This window comes from Acaromyces ingoldii (genome assembly GCF_003144295.1).
Source record: "Acaromyces ingoldii strain MCA 4198 unplaced genomic scaffold FA10scaffold_3, whole genome shotgun sequence".
Lineage (NCBI taxonomy): Eukaryota > Fungi > Basidiomycota > Exobasidiomycetes > Exobasidiales > Cryptobasidiaceae > Acaromyces > Acaromyces ingoldii.
In genome coordinates this window covers 1,404,146-1,419,938 of record NW_020290249.1, presented here as the reverse complement: position 1 = coordinate 1,419,938, position 15,793 = coordinate 1,404,146, and the positions used below count along the sequence as shown (strand labels likewise).

Here is a 15,793-nt window from a genome sequence, read left to right as displayed (position 1 = left end):
TAGGTGTGGCCGTGTAGAGTCGATGAGTGACGAAGGGTAGAGAATGAGCAACGAAGCAACGAAAGACGCGAGGAGGCCTCCGTTTGTTCGTGTCTGGTGGCCCTCAGGGGGACGGACAAACGATACGGGCTCCTGGGCGTCGAGTTGCTGTCAGCACACCGCAGATTCAAGAGGGGAAAGGGTCCCAGGGAACTAGCCGAAGAGGGCAGATGCACGAATGCTGCATCGAGCAAGTTTGGAACGGGTTTGGCAGGAAAGGGGAGGCCACGCCTCTCCAAGCTAACGACAGACGGAATCTTGCGGGCGCAACGAAACGGAGCCAGATCTGGCTTGCTCTGTCTGGCTGGCTCCTTTTCCCCCCCTATGGAAAACCCTTTGGAAATTTAAGACTCACCTTCTTTTCCAATTGTGTACGGGTGTTCTCGTCCACACTGTCCAGGCAGCCGCCGCCCGTCGAGGCAGGTCGAGTTCGCTTCCTTTGTCTGCAGTGGTGTAAGGCAGTCGATTTGCTGTCAAACCCTGGCCAAGGGACCAAAAAAAAAAAGAAGGCGTTTGATAGAGCGCGTCGGTAAGGTGTTGGTCTCGCTCGCCTCCTTTTCTGAAACCTTTTCGCGTGAAAAATCCAACTTTCGCTAAGCAAGATCGTGACTTTATTTCGTTCCTCTTTCTGAATGGGCACAAAAGATGGGGATGCTACTGTTGTGCAGTACTGTACAGGTAAATAAAATGATGAAAATTGCGTATTGGTACAGTGCACGGTGTACAGTGGGAGAGATGGTGTGTGTATGGGAGCATTCATCTAGTCGTACGCGAGCCTCCTGGCAACCTTGCGCAGTCGTGCAACGGTGTTGGGGCTTGCTCCGCCCAGGGCGGTCCTCTTCTTTGTTGTCGCGGCGGGCGCGTCTCTGTTGGAGGCAATGTCGCCCGCGGTGCGGTTTTTGTCCTTGACGTCGCTGTGCGAGAGCAGAGGATGGTCTGTCTCGTTGTCCGTCTTGTCCTTGGTGGGGTGTCGGGGGAGCAGAGTGTGGTGTGTGGGTGCCGGCTGACTGCGAAAGTAAGGGTGGTGAAGCGCCTGCCAAACACGTGATATGTGAGCTCCCGAGCTCTGCAAAGACATGGAGCAGCCTTCTATAGGCTCACCTCATTGGCGCTCATGCGCTTGCTTGGGTCGTAGAGGAGTAGCTTCGAGATCATGTCGATGGTATCCTGCGAAGCGGCGGGGAAGATGAAGCGGAGGGTGGGCTTGGGAAACTGCTCCGTTGAGGGCATGTAGAGCGGTAGCGTCTTCATTCCCGGCCAGTCTTTTTCCGTAGGCGACCCAAGCACCTGCCATATCCTTGACAGCTGTTGCAGCTCGGCCTCACCGGTGATGAATGGCCTTCGCACAAGTAGCTCGGCAAAGATGCAGCCGACAGACCACATGTCGACCGTCGTAGAGTAGTGTCTTGATCCCATGAGCAGCTCGGGAGGCCGATACCAGAGGGTGATGACGACGGGCGTCATTCTAAGTCCGGCATCGGCCCATTCTCTCGCCATGCCAAAGTCGGCAATTTTGAGCTCGCCTTGGGGTGAGATGAGCAGGTTGTTTGGTTTCAGATCCTGAGGCAGCAGCCGTAGTCAGCTGGGTGCTCTTGTAGAAGTAGAAGGGGAGAAAGAGCAAGCAACTGCCACTCACCCGATGAAGGATATAGTGCCGGTGACAGAACTCCAAGCCGCGGCAGAGCATCAGCATCCAGCTCTTGATGTCGCCCGGCTTAAAGACGAGATTGGTGTCGCCAATGAGCCTTTCCAGATCCGTGTCGAGGAATTCCAGGACGAGGTTGAGACTCGGCGTAGCAGTAGAGCCGCTTGAAAAGACGTCGACGAGCTCGATGACGTTCGGATGCCGGAGCTCTCGCAGCACCTTTACCTCTCGAATCGCTGACATGTCCATCCCGTCCTTTGAGTCCACCACCTTGATCTTCTTGATGGCTACTTTGCGAGACGTGGCCGTGTGCCGTGCCAGGAAGACGGAAGCATAGGTGCCTTCGCCGACCTTTGCCAGCTTGGCATACGACGTGCGGATTGCAGCATTCTTCTCGGCCGCCGTCTGCATCGTCGCTGGTTGTAGCTGCATCGAGCTTGACGGCGCGCTCAGCGGTGCGATTGAGCAACTTTTCGAAAGTCACGCGTCCCGTCTCCCGAGATGTTAGACCTTCTCACCCTCCATCCATCGTCGACAGACGAATGGCCTCGCAGCCGTCGTCGGCAATGCCAGGCGTAAGTGAAGGCCCGCGAGAGGAGACGGCGTCGTTCCTCGGCGCTTGGTTCGATGGGATCGCGGCACCAGGCTCCCAGCGTACCGGAAGTGCTGTTGAAACAGAGACGGATGGTGGAGATTCGAGCAAAGGGGACGGGAAAGGGGCACCAGAAGCTGGCCGCTCTGTGCAGCAAGAGGTCCGTGGCATTGGCCGAAAGGAGACGGAGGAGGAAGAGGTCGCACGGCTGCTCACCTACCACGGCGAGATCCGGCGGGCCGAGGCAAAGAATGCCAACATCCAATCGACGCTGCGCCAGGCAACGCTCGCGGCGGGCGAGGCTTGCACCGAGGTCGAAGAGCTGCTCAAGTGCCTTGAGGCTGCTCGCTCGTTTCTAAAGGGCGACAGCGAGCCAAACGTTTTCGAATTTGCCAGGACCAAGGTCAAGCTGCCGCTGTTTGCGGACATCTACAACCGAATCCCGCTTCTCGCCTATCAAGATCAGGAAATCGAGGAACTGAGAGCCCTCACGTCCACGACCCCTGGGTGGGGCAATGACGAGGTGTCGCAGCTGCGCGAGGCTGTAAAGAAGGAGTGTGGCCGTGTTGCCGCCCGTCGCTTGGCTGCATCAGGACGCTGTTCCGACCCCCTGTCGGCCTTGTCTACGTTGGACGAAGAAGATCTGCTCATTGTCTCGTACCCAAGGCGTCTAGACGCCGACGAGTTGGAGGATGAAGAAATCGACTGGGACTTTGTCGCTCGAGAGCTACAGTACAGGTTCAATGCCGAGCAGTGCCGAACCCGATGGCTCCAGTACGATGCCCCCAACGCGACCAATGGCCGGGACTGGACTGATGAAGAGCTCAAGAGATTGCTCGAAGCCGTCAAGATGCTTGGCGATGCCGACTGGGAAGCCGTCGCTGAAAAATTGAGCGCTAAAGGAGAGCAGTGGAAAAGGAGCGCCATGGCCTGCTTCTGTGCCTATCAAAGTCACGACGACAATCCTGCCAACCGTGACCAGGCGCCGGTCGAGTGGTCGACGGCCGAGGATGTCAAGCTGCTTCTACTCGATCGTATCTGGGACCGCCGCGGTGAAATTGTCGCAGAAAAGCTTGGTACCTCTCGAAGCCAGGTGCAGGTCAACAGTCACATTCGAGTCTATGATAGGATTCGCGCTAGAGAGGACGACGCGACAGTGTCGGAGCTCGAAGAGGCGGCGTCGGATCCTGCAGCAAAGAAGAGGATGAGGAGGGCTGCTCGCTCCGGCAAGAGGGAGAGCCTCCAGGTCACCAAAAAGGCAAAGACGCAAGAGACAGGCAGGAATTCCAGATGGTCGGCAGCAGATGAGGAAATGATCGTGACTATTCTCGAGAGGACCGGCAGGATCAAGGAGGTGGCGAAGCACTTTTCAGGCAGAAGCAGGACATCTTGCGCCATGAAGTGGCATAGTCTCAAGACGAAGGCGGTCGAAAACGAGAGGGAGATCAATCCTCCCAAGACTATGGCCGTGAAACCCTTGCGTAAAGAGCTGAGGGCGAGGATTCTTTCACTGATCGATGCTATGAGCCACGATGTCTCAGCTGATCCTGAAGGCGAAGAAAGAGAAGGAGAAGACCAAGAAGGCCTGCGGGACGACGAGAACGTAGAGGAGCAGGTGCAAGACTGACAAAGTAAGATGTATTATTGATCTATCATGTGTAAAGTATCAATCTATCGAGTGTATTTGAAGAGAGACTCCGCAGCAGGGTGTAGTATGATCGACTCGTCGTTTTTTCATCGTCGGACCAGCGACAACGACGTCGGAGGAGGATTCAAAGGGCTGTTTGTTAAGAAGGTAAGATGTTCAGTGGCGTCTTGAAGTGAGTAACGAGAGCCATCGCTCACACTGACCCCATCCCTGCACACTATCGCCTTCAGGGAAATGCCACAAGGTGGCACGAGCAACTGACGTTCTGGACGTTTTCAACGTTGTTGAACTTGTTACTGAGATCACGCTTGAGGCTGTTCAGGTCGACTTTGGTGACGATGCCTCGGTCGCACGCGTGTTCAGGACCCTGAGGGGTCGGAGATGCAACCGTCATCGTGACAGCGCAGAGGACGCCCAGAAGAAAGAGGGGGAAGCGCATCGAGAAATAAAAACGCATCACTATCGAAGGGCGTGCGGTGGAAAGAGAGCGATATGGTGGTTCAGAAAGGGTCGCCGTCAAGGACAAAACCCACAGGTGGATAGGGGCAGTGATTGTTGTTGGAAGAGCGTTGTGTGAGGAGGCAGGACCAACGACCCAACCTCTCTCCTTATATAGTTTTGAATGAGGACAAGTGTAACTTCCGCCGATGCATTGCGAGACCATCTCAGGCGGGCGTACCTCTAGGGGGGCCTCTCCATGCAACGAGATTCTCGTTGGTGTTCCTGAACGGCGACTTGAGTCGGAATTATCTGAACCTGGTCGCATGAAAACAACGTCTGTGTACGAGTCTGATTTGCTCGTGCTCTACAAGAGCGCCAAGTCCGTGGAAGGCAGAAGGCGAATCTTTGGCCGAAACCATTGAGAAGGAGCAGGACTGCCATGAGTCGTCACCGCGGACATCCGGACACGAAATTCCGCCAATACGTGCGCATTCACGACACCATCAACCATGGACGTACTCGAGAACGTCCACCGAAGGAGGTGACGGATCACAGCATGCTGATATACCCGATGACCTCGGCAAGCAATGCTGCTGGTCTTGGGTCATATGCTTGTCTCCAGCCAAGTCGAAGATGGATGGCTCTGTTGCGTTTATTATTGAGAAAAGTAAGAAAACTGATGACTGTCACCAGATCCTTTTTTGCGGAACAGCTCGCTCAACGGATTCTCTGAAATGGTGCGAAGAGTCATTAGTCATCGATCACTTTAATCAAGGACTTCTAAGCAGCTGTGACCGGCGGCGCTTTCCCGTATGATTGCCGACCTCTGACTCCCACATACGAACATGCATGTCAGCGCCCATTGCTACGGAAGTCCTAGACACCTTACCGTTCGGATTCGTTTCGTGTAGTAGGAGCTTCAGCAGTCTGGACGGACTTGCCAGGCATCGAGCAAAACCCCTTCTCACGTTCGTCCATGCATCCGAAGAGATTGTCGATGAAGTTGCCATGTCCTTGTTGACACAGGAGTACATACATGCTAGGTAATACAATACAGGCGAAAAGACCGTGCAATGCAAGAGTATATCCGCGCATTAGCTCTCTGGCTTTGCGTCCAATTCCGCTTTCTCCTTTTCCCTCTCTCTTCTCATCTTGTTCCTGAGCCGAGCTCTATGCTTGGCCCTCCTAGCCTCTTTTGCTTCCCTCAGCACCTGGATTGACATCTGGCTCTTGCTCCTCGCCTCTTCTCGGTCGTACGCTGCTCTCATTTCCCTCATTTCGTCCGCAAAAGGCTCATTCCACCCTCTCAAGAGATTCTCCTCCTCCTCTCCTCTCGCCTTTCGAGCACGAGGTGCCTTCTCTTGCTGTTGCGAGCGGAGAGCATTCCAGATCTGCACCTCCTCTTTTATCATCCTCGCTCGCTCATCGAGGTCCAGCGATCGGCCGTAGCGTGCCCACCGAGCGAGCCGACGGCGCTTGATGATCATTGTGACGCTCTCCGGTTGAAAGGGCTTGTACCGGTGCATGCCGACCGTGTAGAAGCTGGGCGCAAGAAGAGCGCCTGAACGTCGAGGCTCGCCACGCGCCTCTTCCTTGACCGAGCGGAGGTAACGGTCGTAAACGAGCTCCCACCTTCGGACACGATCCTTCTCGACCAGCTCCTCCTCCATCTCGCGCATTTCTCTCGTCGCCTCCTCGTCTCCTCGCTTCGCCCTCTCAAACCTATCGATCATTCCTCTCGCCCTTTGAAGCACTTCATCGGTTTGTCTGGGGCTCGTCAGCTTCTTCTTGGCTCTGGCAACGCCTCTGATCGTTGCGCGTGTCTTTGGCAGGCCCAGCTTGGGACATGCCTTCATCAGCCTTCGGTAAAGCATGAGGACTTCGCTCCGGTGCGAGTCCAGCTTGAAGAAGGGCTTTCGCGTCTTGAATCTGCGAACAGGAAAGGCCTTGACGAGCGACCGGATCGCGTCGTGATCTTCGGTTGGCCTAGCGGCACTCGAGGTGTGCAAGCTGCGAGCAGCGGCCCGCAAGGGCTTTTTAGGAGCCATCGCTGATGCGGCTGGGGCTGCTTGCGTTGGCGGTGTCTTTGTCTGCCGCTTTGCCGCCGTAGCCTTCTCTCGCTCCACCCGCTCCTCGGCCATCTTGGCGCGCTGCTCGAGCGCAGCAATCTCACCAACTTCTGTGGCCGTTTGTGCCTGGAGGAAACGGAGTCCTCGCTCGCCCGTCGATCGATGCAACTGCTTCGAAGGGACATATCCAGGCTGGTTAATGTCGATCGATGCTCCAGCGACAGGCACGGCAGCAGGTGAGTCAAGGGGAGCAGACTTCATCGCTCGGCCGTCGGCAAAGAGTGAGCCTCCGTTGGTCAGCTTGAGCGTCTGTTCAATCTCGTACGCTTGGCCTGGCGGAATTGGCACGGGCTGGCTTGGCGTGACGCAGGGATCGTCCGCCTCTTTGCGCAGCACTTTATCGACGTCGACCTGGGCGAAAAAGGCGCAGCCTTGGGGTAGGTCGTCCATCTGCAGCTTGAATGCGAACATGGCTCTCGTCCAGAGGTTGGCCACCTGTAGTGCCAGAGCGGCTCGATGGGCGTCCTCGTCGCGGGCCAGGTATCGCACTTCGTCGTGGACACTGATCATGAAACGAGCATCGATGTCGTAACTGCGGCAGAGGTGCTCCATCGAAGCGATGAGGAGGTGAAGATAGTCAACACCACTCGACTGCACCACCCAGTTGACCCGGCTTGGCATGTAGTCTTCGCTCATCCGCCCAAATTTTGCCACTTTTGGAAGGTATTTTCTCGACAAGGCTGCCGTTACACCGCAGTCCAGCGCCGGCGTCGTTGGGTGGGCGCTCAGCGCGACCTCTTCCAACTTGTTGAAGACATAGCTCTCGGTTCCACCGTACCAGAAGCGCCTGCCAAAGAAGTCGTCGGTGTAGGTGTTTGTGCCTTTTGTAGTCGCATACAGCTCCTTTGCCTTGCGCGTCGCTTCTTCGTTGCTCATCGAGGGCGAAGCCTTGAGCAACAGTTGCGAAGAGTGTCGGATACCGGCGCCGTAGATTCTCGAATAGTTGAAGACCTTGGCTTGATTTCGGCCCGTGCCGAGAATGTTCGCCGTCTTGCTATGGAGATCTGTGCCGAGGGCCTTTGTCCCTTCGAGCGTCATCCAGCCGACGGCCGTGGCGCCGTGGATGCCAAATTGGGCGTCACCCATGACGCTGCAGATCCACAGTTCCTCGCTGTCTACGTCTGCTCCCACGATGGACCAGCCCGGAGGCGCCTTGACCATAGCCTTGAGCTCCGAGCCAACGCGATTCGCCTTTGCATTGGAGGCTGTCAGCCACGTCTTCTCAATCGCACGGCGCGTTACGGTGCCCATGGGCACAACCTGCGGCAGGATCATGCCCTTTTTTCGATGAGCATCCTCCGGCCTCGCTCCGCTAGCACCCTGAGGATAGAGCATACTGGAGCCACCCTGGCCGTCCCAGACGACCATTTGCTTCTCAACGCGATCTCGCACCCCGATCCAGTAGCTGCACTGCGAATTCATCTCGAGAGCTGCCTTTGCTGCACTCTTTGCCGCTTCGCTCGAAAGCTCGCTTTTCAGCGTCTCTTTTTCGAAAAAGGGGACAAAACCCTTGCTGAAGGGACTGCCGACATTGGAGTTGTCGCCGGCAACGTGGGGGACCTTGTAGAAGAGCAGGCCTTGTTCTTTGGAAAGGCTCTTGAACGATTCATCTGCTTCGTGCTTAAACTTGAGAGGCTTCTGCCGAGTCGTAAAGTCCGGCATCGCCTTGATATCGTGTAGGAAGACCCAGCCGTGTTCACGACTATGGTAGAGCGGACAGCCCTCCCAGCTGACTTTGAGGAGCGTGGGGGCCACCTTTGACCGGATCGTGAGCTCGACCTCACCCGTGCCAGGCTTGATCAGATCCCAATACCACTTGGGCCACCACTCTCGTTCAGCGGTAGGATCACTGTCGCCTGTCGATGCCGGACCCGTGTCCGCCTCCACCTTTTGCCAGTCGAGTGTTGTGAGCTGAGCATCTTCCTCTACCGCCTTGCCGTTTGCCTTCGCCCATGCGATGAGGTCCTCGGCGGCCTTGCTCAGCAAGAGGCGCACTTCGGCCTTGTCTAAAGACCCACCTCTGATTGCAGACAAGGCCTCCTCGCCAGCATTCCCGTCAAGATGAGACTTGACGGCAAGCCCGCGACCTTTTTTGAGAAAGGCTTGTCGCAGGGGCGACCCACCAACCACCTCGTCCTGGTCTGGCGTCTGTCCCTTTGCCTTCCACTTGCCATCGTCGCCTTTGATGATTGGCTTGCCATCAAGGTGAAGGCGGAGCACGGCAGGGGTCGCTGCCATGGTGGTGCCCAGGCCCGCAGGGCTCTTCAGGACCTTGTCACGGTACCACATGGGAACCTTGAGGCTGTCGTCCTCATTCTCCGTGCTGGCGAGCCGGATCTTCTTTGGCTTCTTTGGCGTCCAATCGAGCTGGCTGGTCCAAGCATCCTCGTCCCACCACATCTTGCTCGTCTCTTGCTCCTCATCCTGGTCTTCCTCAAGCGCTTTGGCCTTTGCCGTCGACCATGCCATGGCCTGATCCCACGATACACCCTCTGTCCCCCGACTCCGAAGCTCCTCTGCTAGCTTGACGAGATTCTTTCGCACTTCGCCGTGGGCAGCTTCGAATGTCTCGTTGCTTCGCCTCTGGTAATCGATCCACTCATCATCGACTGGCAGGATCGCGCTGCCCAATCCGAGAACGCCTGCGACGGTGGCTGGATGCGGGCAATTGGCGACGAAAGCAGGCCAGACCTTTTGAAAGACCTTGTGTGTCACGGCGACGTCGGTGGCGCAGTAGTGCAGCAGCTCATCGAGCATCGAGAGAATCTCTTCCCGGCTTGTCCCATCGATGAAGACATTTCGCACGTCTTTGGAGACAGTGATGTCGCAGTGCAGCTTGGCTACATCTGCGAGCGAGTTTTTTGACGTGATGTCCTGCCACAGCGTCGAAGCTGCCGCACGGGACGTGGCGTCGCTCCTGGCCGAGCCGTTGCTGCTGTCCAGGATTGCGTCGATGCTGGCAAGGTCGTTGCCCTGGTCCTCGTTTCTGTCCACGCCGATGAGGTCCTCGAGGTCGAGCGCGGCAATCGTATCTTCGTCGACGTCTTGACCGCCGAGAATGGAGGCAATGACGGCCTTTTTCCTCTCCTCGATGCCATCCTCGTCGAGCATCTTCTCCAGCGCCCTCGTCTTGCTGTGCTTTATCCAAGCGCCCCGCTGTGGGCTCGAAATGCCCCTGGTGGCGACGTGCAGGGACATGGTGTCGAGCCAGCGCGTGTTGCCCCTCTTGAGCGAGTACTCGTCACGCACCCTTCCTCGATCATAGCTGACATTGTGTCCGATGACAAGGCGCGCGGGCATATTTTGATCCCCGCTGGGCCCAAACGGGATGAGCTGCGCCTTGTCCGTCGTCTCACCGAGGAGCCACGGGCTCAGCCAGGCATACCAGGCATTGGGGCTTGCCGCTGTGGCCATGACGGCAAATTGACTCTCGGTCACCATTGTCTCTACGTCAAACACCAGCGCTCCGTCCTCAACGAGGGGGTACTCGACTGCCTCGCCCTCGCCCAAGGCCGCACACCCATGCCCGTCGCTCGACCTCAGGACCGGATAACGCGTCCAGCCAGACTTCCTTTGCCACTTGGGCGGTCTCGGCGTCATTTCTTTGCGCATGCCCACGTCCAGCGAGAGCCAGTCTTTTGCGCACAGTAGACCATCTTCGTCTTCCGTCGAGGTCGCGTCGCCAGAGACACCGTCTGGCATGGTCGACGGCACGTCTTGGCTTGCGAACTCGTGGGCCATTCCCAGCCACGGCTGCGCCGCCTCCCTTCCGATGTTCCAAAAATGCTCGCCGAGATCCTTTCCCTGCAGCGGCGGAAGGTCAAACGACGTCTCGGGCAGCGTCGAAGCCTGCTCTGGCTTCAGGCCATGGGAGCTCAGATGGTGCTGACAGAGAGACAGAGCATTGGGGTGGATGGGCGGGACCTGGTCGGACGTCCCAGGTGGGAACAGCTGCGCATGGAGCGGTCGCGAAAGGAGCTGCACGCCCACGGCGTTGCGATAGGCTGTCCGATGTATGTCAGCACGCATTCATCTGTGCGATTGTCAACAAAGACTCACGCATGCCTGGGAGCACAGGAGCGACGGCCTGGGCAGAAGTCGGGCATTCCATCTCCTTCTTTCTGCGCGAGAGGTACTCGGGCCGTCGGTAGGGCACCGTGCGGCTAACGGTGGGCGGACGGTCCTCCAGCGGCATCGCAGCGCGGTGTCGCTTCTGAATGCCGTCCGCGGCCCCCGGTGTTCTTGTACTGCATCCGAGCAGCGGCAGTCTCGGACGTGGATGCGCGGCCCTAAACGCTGCCGCCGCGAGGGCGCCCACCGATATTTGCCGCATGAGCCCCCTTCAACTGAGCGAGCGGCCTGGGCTGAGTCTATGTTCGACAGTAGCAGCCAGGGAAGAATCAAGGCTTAGAGCATCCTCGCTCAGACCATTCACGTGATGGAGTGGAGCTCGAAGGGAATTTTAACTTTTTTTTCCCTTCCTCTTGCAAGAGAAAGAGAGAATTGTTGCATTCTGCAGGTGAAGCAGGGCTCACTCACACGACGATTGCAACACACAATGCTGCGACGTTGCGTGGCGCGAGCGAAGCCGCTCTTGCCTCCTATATCGGCGTCAAGAGGGCTGGCTTCGACATCTGTCCACGCCGCACGAAGCTCGGCACGCACCGTCGGCCACACGCATCGGGGCACGCTCGCAGAAGAGGAAAAGCAGGCCAAGAAGGATGTCGCCGAGCTCGTGGCACGCTTGGCAAGGGCCAAGAAGCAAGAAGAGTCGCAGAGAGCCGAGGCACAGCTCCCGGAGCTCGATGAGTCGACACTGGACAGCATCTACGAGGCGCTCAACGCGCCCGAACCTGCGACCGACGAGGACCGTCGCCTGGCGAAGCGGCAGAAGAAACTGAGCCTCGCCGGCGGGAGGGCATCCCACCTCGACCGCATTGAGGAGCGGCTGCAAAATCTCAATGCGCGGCTTGCATCTGCGGGAGCTGCGCAAGTCATCGGTGGTCGACCAGCGAACGGTCAGCCCGATGCCGTCGCTCGCCTGATCCCTCTTCTTCTTCAGGGCTACCAGGACATGGCGAAGGAGGAGCCGGTCGAGGAAGAAAAGACCGAAGAAGCCCTCGTCGATGGCGTGACGATCGCAGAGACATCTCCGGGTATGACGGGAACGAGGATGCTCGAGGACCGTGGTGCTCAGCATCAGCTCTTGGAGCGCATCGGCGCATTGCTTGCGTCAGTCGAGAAGCGATGGGGCAAGCAGAGCAGCAGGGACGGTCGAGAGGCTTTGCCCATCGGGATAGCGACGAGTCAGGAATGGGAGGCCCTCGCAGTCGCATTCGCCTCGCACGACGACTACAACGGCCTTGAAAAGGTTGTCGATGTGATGCAGAGGGCAGGCCACAAGCCGCACACCAGGCTCTTCAACAATGTCCTCGATGTGTATGCGAACCGCGGCGATGTCGAAGCCTGCCAGTCGATTGTTGCGTCGCTTTCCACCCATCATGGCCTGTCTCCCGACGACCACTCTTTCCATTGCCTCGCAAAGGCCTACCTGCGCAAGGGCAGGACCAGTGATGCCTTGGCTCTGATCACGCAGCTGGAGGACGACAAGCCAGCAAGCATGGCCACCTACACCATGGTCGCCCAGCATCTCTCTCAGCGGAAGAGCAGCGCCATCTGGTCCCTATTCAACCGGATGCGTCTCGTAGCGCATCCCGTCCCCGACGCGCCGCTATATGCGACCATGATCCGTGCATGCGCCATGGGTGTGCCCCAAGACAGCGACACGCTCTGGAAACCAGGCTCGTCCATCCTCATGGCACCCAGCAGCGCCTCGACCACAAGCACAAGTCGCAAAACGAACACCGATGCAGAACGAGCACTCGACCTGTTTCGAGAAATGACAACGAGATACCAAGTCAGACCGACGGCCGAAGTCTACAACGCCGTCATTCTGGCCTGTGCCCGGAGAAAGGACATGCTCGACGAGGCATTTCGGCTTCTCCGGACCATGGTGGAGTTTGAGAACGAACGGTTAAAGGCAGGAGACGAAAACGAGCCGGACACTCCGTCTTATGCGCCAGATCGGCAGACGTACAATGCGCTGCTGCAGGGATGTGCGAGAGTGGGAGACGTGGTCCGCGCAAGATGGATCCTGGCCGAGATGCTTCGACACTCGTCCGCCATTCTGGCCAGCAAGATGGAGGAAAAGGCAGGCGAGGAAGAAAGAGAATGGACTGCATACGAGGTTGAGACGATCCAGTCGAGGCGACCAGACGCAACGACGATGGCCAATGTCTTTTACGCCTACGCTTCCTACGAGGCGCCAGTCAAGGTCTCGCACGTCAAGATCAAGGAGGACGAGCCAATTGGTGGCGCTCCGGCTAATGAGTCTGGAGTCTCCTCTTCCGAGCCCGTCGCCGCGTCTGCCAAGGAGGAGAACACGGCTTCCTTCTCCTTTGACGCACCAAAGACGTCCGTGGAGGTGGTGCGCGAGGTCAAGGGGCTCATGGCACGCGTTATTGCCGATCAAAAGGACAGGACCAACGACGGCCTCCTGTCCTCGATCCAGCCCGATGCGCGGCTGATCCACAGCTACCTCTCGGCCCTCGCCCGTCACAGCGCTAAATACCAGCTTGTCGCACTGACCAGCGAGGTCCTCTTTGGCTCCGAGACACAGCCGTCGCTCTTTGACGATCTCAATGTCAAAATGACAGGCTACACGTTCGCCCTTGGTCTCGAGCTGAGCGCAAAGGCTCCTCACCGTGAAACGGCCGACATTTTTGTCTCTCGGCTGTGGAACCTGTGGGCCCAGCACGAGGAGGCATTCATCGCTACCTCCTCGTCTGCCCTAGCCAGAACGCCCGCCGAGCGAGCTGCAGTGGGCATAGATGACGACACCGTCTCGAGGTGCTGGGCCGCCATGATCCGGAATCTGACAAAATCGCGTCGGCTCGACGAGGCCATGATGCTCCTAAGGACTTTTGTCGATCGCCATCCTCCACGTCCGACGCCGACCGTCGGGCCATTCAACCGACCCGCCTCGCTCTTCTCGCGATCTGTCGCAAGTCCACAGACGGCGCGCGAGGCCGTCGGTCCGGTGCTGACGTTTGAGCAGCTCAAACCGCTGCATCACGCGCTCGTCGAGGCCGAGGGACGAGAGAGCCGCAAAAAGGACCTTGGGCTGCTGAGCTGGGCAGGGCGGGCCTACGACGCCACGGTGCGGCCCAGGATGCCGGCCGTCTTTTCCAACGGGATCAAGATGCAGCCGCCTGCTGCCGCGCCACCTCGTCAGCGACACGCCGCCAGGGCCAGATGAGAGTATGGAATGTATTGATACAAGTATGATGCATATAATTGTACAGTATTTTATCACGCTCCGAGAGTCGTCTTCCCCCTCGTCGTCTCGCAGGCTGCGCACCTTGACTGAGAGGCGTCGTTGACGAGGGTGCACAACTGGCAAGTCCACTCCTGGGCCTTGGTAGCAGGAGCGGATGAGGAGGCGCTGTGTTGAGCAGTGGCGCCTGGTGTGGGTGTAGGCCTGACCGACGAGGGAGACCTGCCGTTGGCCCTTGGAGCTGGAGCAGGAGCAAAGCTGACACCGACGAGCTCAATGTCGTCTTCTGCGCCGTCGTTGTTCTCCTGCTTGACGTGCGTCTGATTGTCGTGCCTCTCAGTGCTGTTTTGAACTTGGCCGTCGTCGTCGTCGTCGTCGTCTTCGTCGAAAAAGCCAGTCCATCCCCTCTGTTGGCCCTCGCCTGCCTCGGCTTGCTCCATGCTGCGATAGCGCTCGAGTAGCCTCTGCCTCTGCTCCTGTGTTTCTCTCGATCCACGCGTATGCCCGCCTTGCTGTCCGTCGTCAAGGTCGTCGCCCACAAGCTTGTCGAGATCATCGTCGCTGATGTAGGTCGCTCCTTCCCCATCCTCCTCTTCGAATTCTGTCTCGCTGTCTTCGTCTTGTGCGCCGTTCCTTTCTTCCTCTTCCTCTTCCTCCTCCGTCTCGCTGTCTTCCTCAGCTTGGGCGTGTCTCTGCCCGCCGGCATTGTCCGTGGCTTGACTAGGCTCCTCTTCTTTGATCCCACTGATTTGGCCGAGCGAAGCAGTCGAGCCACCGGCAGCCAGCATCGTCTCCAGCTTGACCTGGACCGCCTCACTCTTGGGCCGCGGCAGAGGAGAAGGAAGCGAGCCGAGCTGGCCCAGGCGCGCCATGGCAGCCATTGCGCGCTTCTCGCGCGCCTCTCTGCTCTGCGTGCGCTTGCGAAAGGTGCTGTTGTCGTCCAGCTTGTAGCTCGCATCGCGTGCGCTGGCCGTCGGCAGGTGGTTGCGCCCGTCGACGCGGCTGCTGGACTCGGGCGTGGCGCCAGGCGTGGCGGATACCCTGATGTCGACCCTCCTCGCGGCGGTGCCAGGCTTGAGGTTGCGGCTCGTCTGTGCGCCCGTGTGTAGGCTTGGGCCTTGGAACTTCCGCCTGGGCCGCTTCTCCCCGCCTGATGCTCGGCCCGATCTGGCCCTCCGCTTGCCTCGTGCGCCTCCCCCTCGCGCAGCAGCCCGTCGAAAGGCGCCGCCGCAGACTTCGTTGGGCAGCTGGTCGTCGGGTGCGCGCTGGTGCATGCCCGACCCCTCGCGCTGGAAACCCTGGGCGAGCTGCCGGCCCGAAGACCAGAAGCCGTCGCCAAAGTAGCCCTGGCGCTGCTTGTCGAGGGCCATCTGCTTGAGCTTGCGCGTCAGTGCGCCGTGCTGCGACGGGACGTGGTTCATGTACCGGATGTGTGCGAGCTCGTGGCAAAAGACGTACAGGACGCTTTACCCACACATAGTACACGGGCGTGTCAGCACAGTTGCACCGCTTGACGGGAACCAAGAGGAGACTCACAGCTGCAGCGGCATCCAGGCGCCGTCCTTTGTCGTGAGGACGAGCTCGACAACCTCGCCGTTGTTCCAGTTGCGCCCCGCGAACTCGCGGTTCCACTCGTACTCCTCGAGCGAGTTGACGTGGAAGCCCTCGGCACGCATGAGGGGCCGCACCATGGCGGCGAGCTGCTGGAGCCTGGCGAGGGCCTCGTCGTGGCGCGGGCCAGGCAGGGCCGTGACGAAGTTGATGTGCGGGTTGCGCGACGTGTCGCGCTCGTTGAGGCGCAGGTGGACCGGCATCTCTATCCCTATCTCTCCCTCTGCGTCCTCCGCCTCTCTCTCCTTGTCTCCAGCAGCAGGCGGTCAGAGTCCGTCCGTTCCTCAGTCAGTCGGTGCTGCTGCTGTTCCGTCCGCCCTCACGTACTCGACTGTCTGACGTTTGCCGCTCA

The 15,793-nt window shown here is 58.7% G+C and overlaps 5 protein-coding genes across 5 annotated transcripts; 2 read left to right on the top strand and 3 right to left on the bottom strand.

Annotated features, from left to right (window-relative positions):
• Window positions 1-703: 703 nt before the first annotated feature.
• FA10DRAFT_301653 (putative KIN28-cyclin-dependent ser/thr protein kinase) lies at window positions 704-2,098 on the bottom strand (the record flags this gene model as incomplete). Its single annotated transcript, XM_025525011.1, has 3 exons — window positions 704-1,072; window positions 1,141-1,599; window positions 1,676-2,098. The coding sequence occupies 3 exons, from the start codon at window positions 2,093-2,095 to the stop codon at window positions 800-802; spliced, it is 1,152 nt and encodes a 383-aa protein (XP_025377588.1). The 3' UTR covers window positions 704-799.
• A 100-nt stretch (window positions 2,099-2,198) lies between these two features.
• FA10DRAFT_266873 (hypothetical protein) lies at window positions 2,199-3,955 on the top strand. The gene has a single exon (XM_025521684.1). The coding sequence runs from the start codon at window positions 2,227-2,229 to the stop codon at window positions 3,901-3,903; it is 1,677 nt and encodes a 558-aa protein (XP_025377587.1). The 5' UTR covers window positions 2,199-2,226; the 3' UTR covers window positions 3,904-3,955.
• A 1,504-nt stretch (window positions 3,956-5,459) lies between these two features.
• On the bottom strand, window positions 5,460-10,689 carry FA10DRAFT_286099 (hypothetical protein; the record flags this gene model as incomplete). The annotated part of the gene is made up of 2 exons (XM_025524050.1): window positions 5,460-10,498; window positions 10,554-10,689. The coding sequence occupies 2 exons, from the start codon at window positions 10,687-10,689 to the stop codon at window positions 5,460-5,462; spliced, it is 5,175 nt and encodes a 1,724-aa protein (XP_025377586.1).
• A 306-nt stretch (window positions 10,690-10,995) lies between these two features.
• Window positions 10,996-13,843, top strand: FA10DRAFT_266872 (hypothetical protein). Its single transcript, XM_025521683.1, has one exon. The coding sequence runs from the start codon at window positions 11,053-11,055 to the stop codon at window positions 13,810-13,812; it is 2,760 nt and encodes a 919-aa protein (XP_025377585.1). The 5' UTR covers window positions 10,996-11,052; the 3' UTR covers window positions 13,813-13,843.
• Window positions 13,839-15,748, bottom strand: FA10DRAFT_112110 (WLM-domain-containing protein). Its single transcript, XM_025517873.1, has 2 exons — window positions 15,367-15,748; window positions 13,839-15,294 (listed from the first exon to the last, which is right to left on the bottom strand). Exons 1-2 carry the CDS (start codon window positions 15,642-15,644, stop codon window positions 13,866-13,868), a joined length of 1,707 nt encoding a protein of 568 aa, XP_025377584.1. The 5' UTR covers window positions 15,645-15,748; the 3' UTR covers window positions 13,839-13,865.
• Window positions 15,749-15,793: the final 45 nt, after the last annotated feature.

Bases quoted from the DNA above. Each gene is read 5' to 3' on its own strand.
- FA10DRAFT_112110 (XM_025517873.1), bottom strand. From the start codon at position 15,644: ATGCCGGTCCACCTGCGCCTCAACGAGCGCGACACGTCGCGCAACCCG. The intron at 15,295-15,366 runs GTGAGTCTCCTC...GTGTGGGTAAAG, and splicing joins GCCTGGATGCCGCTGCAGCT to CGTCCTGTACGTCTTTTGCC.
- FA10DRAFT_266873 (XM_025521684.1), top strand. From the start codon at position 2,227: ATGGCCTCGCAGCCGTCGTCGGCAATGCCAGGCGTAAGTGAAGGCCCG.
- FA10DRAFT_266872 (XM_025521683.1), top strand. From the start codon at position 11,053: ATGCTGCGACGTTGCGTGGCGCGAGCGAAGCCGCTCTTGCCTCCTATA.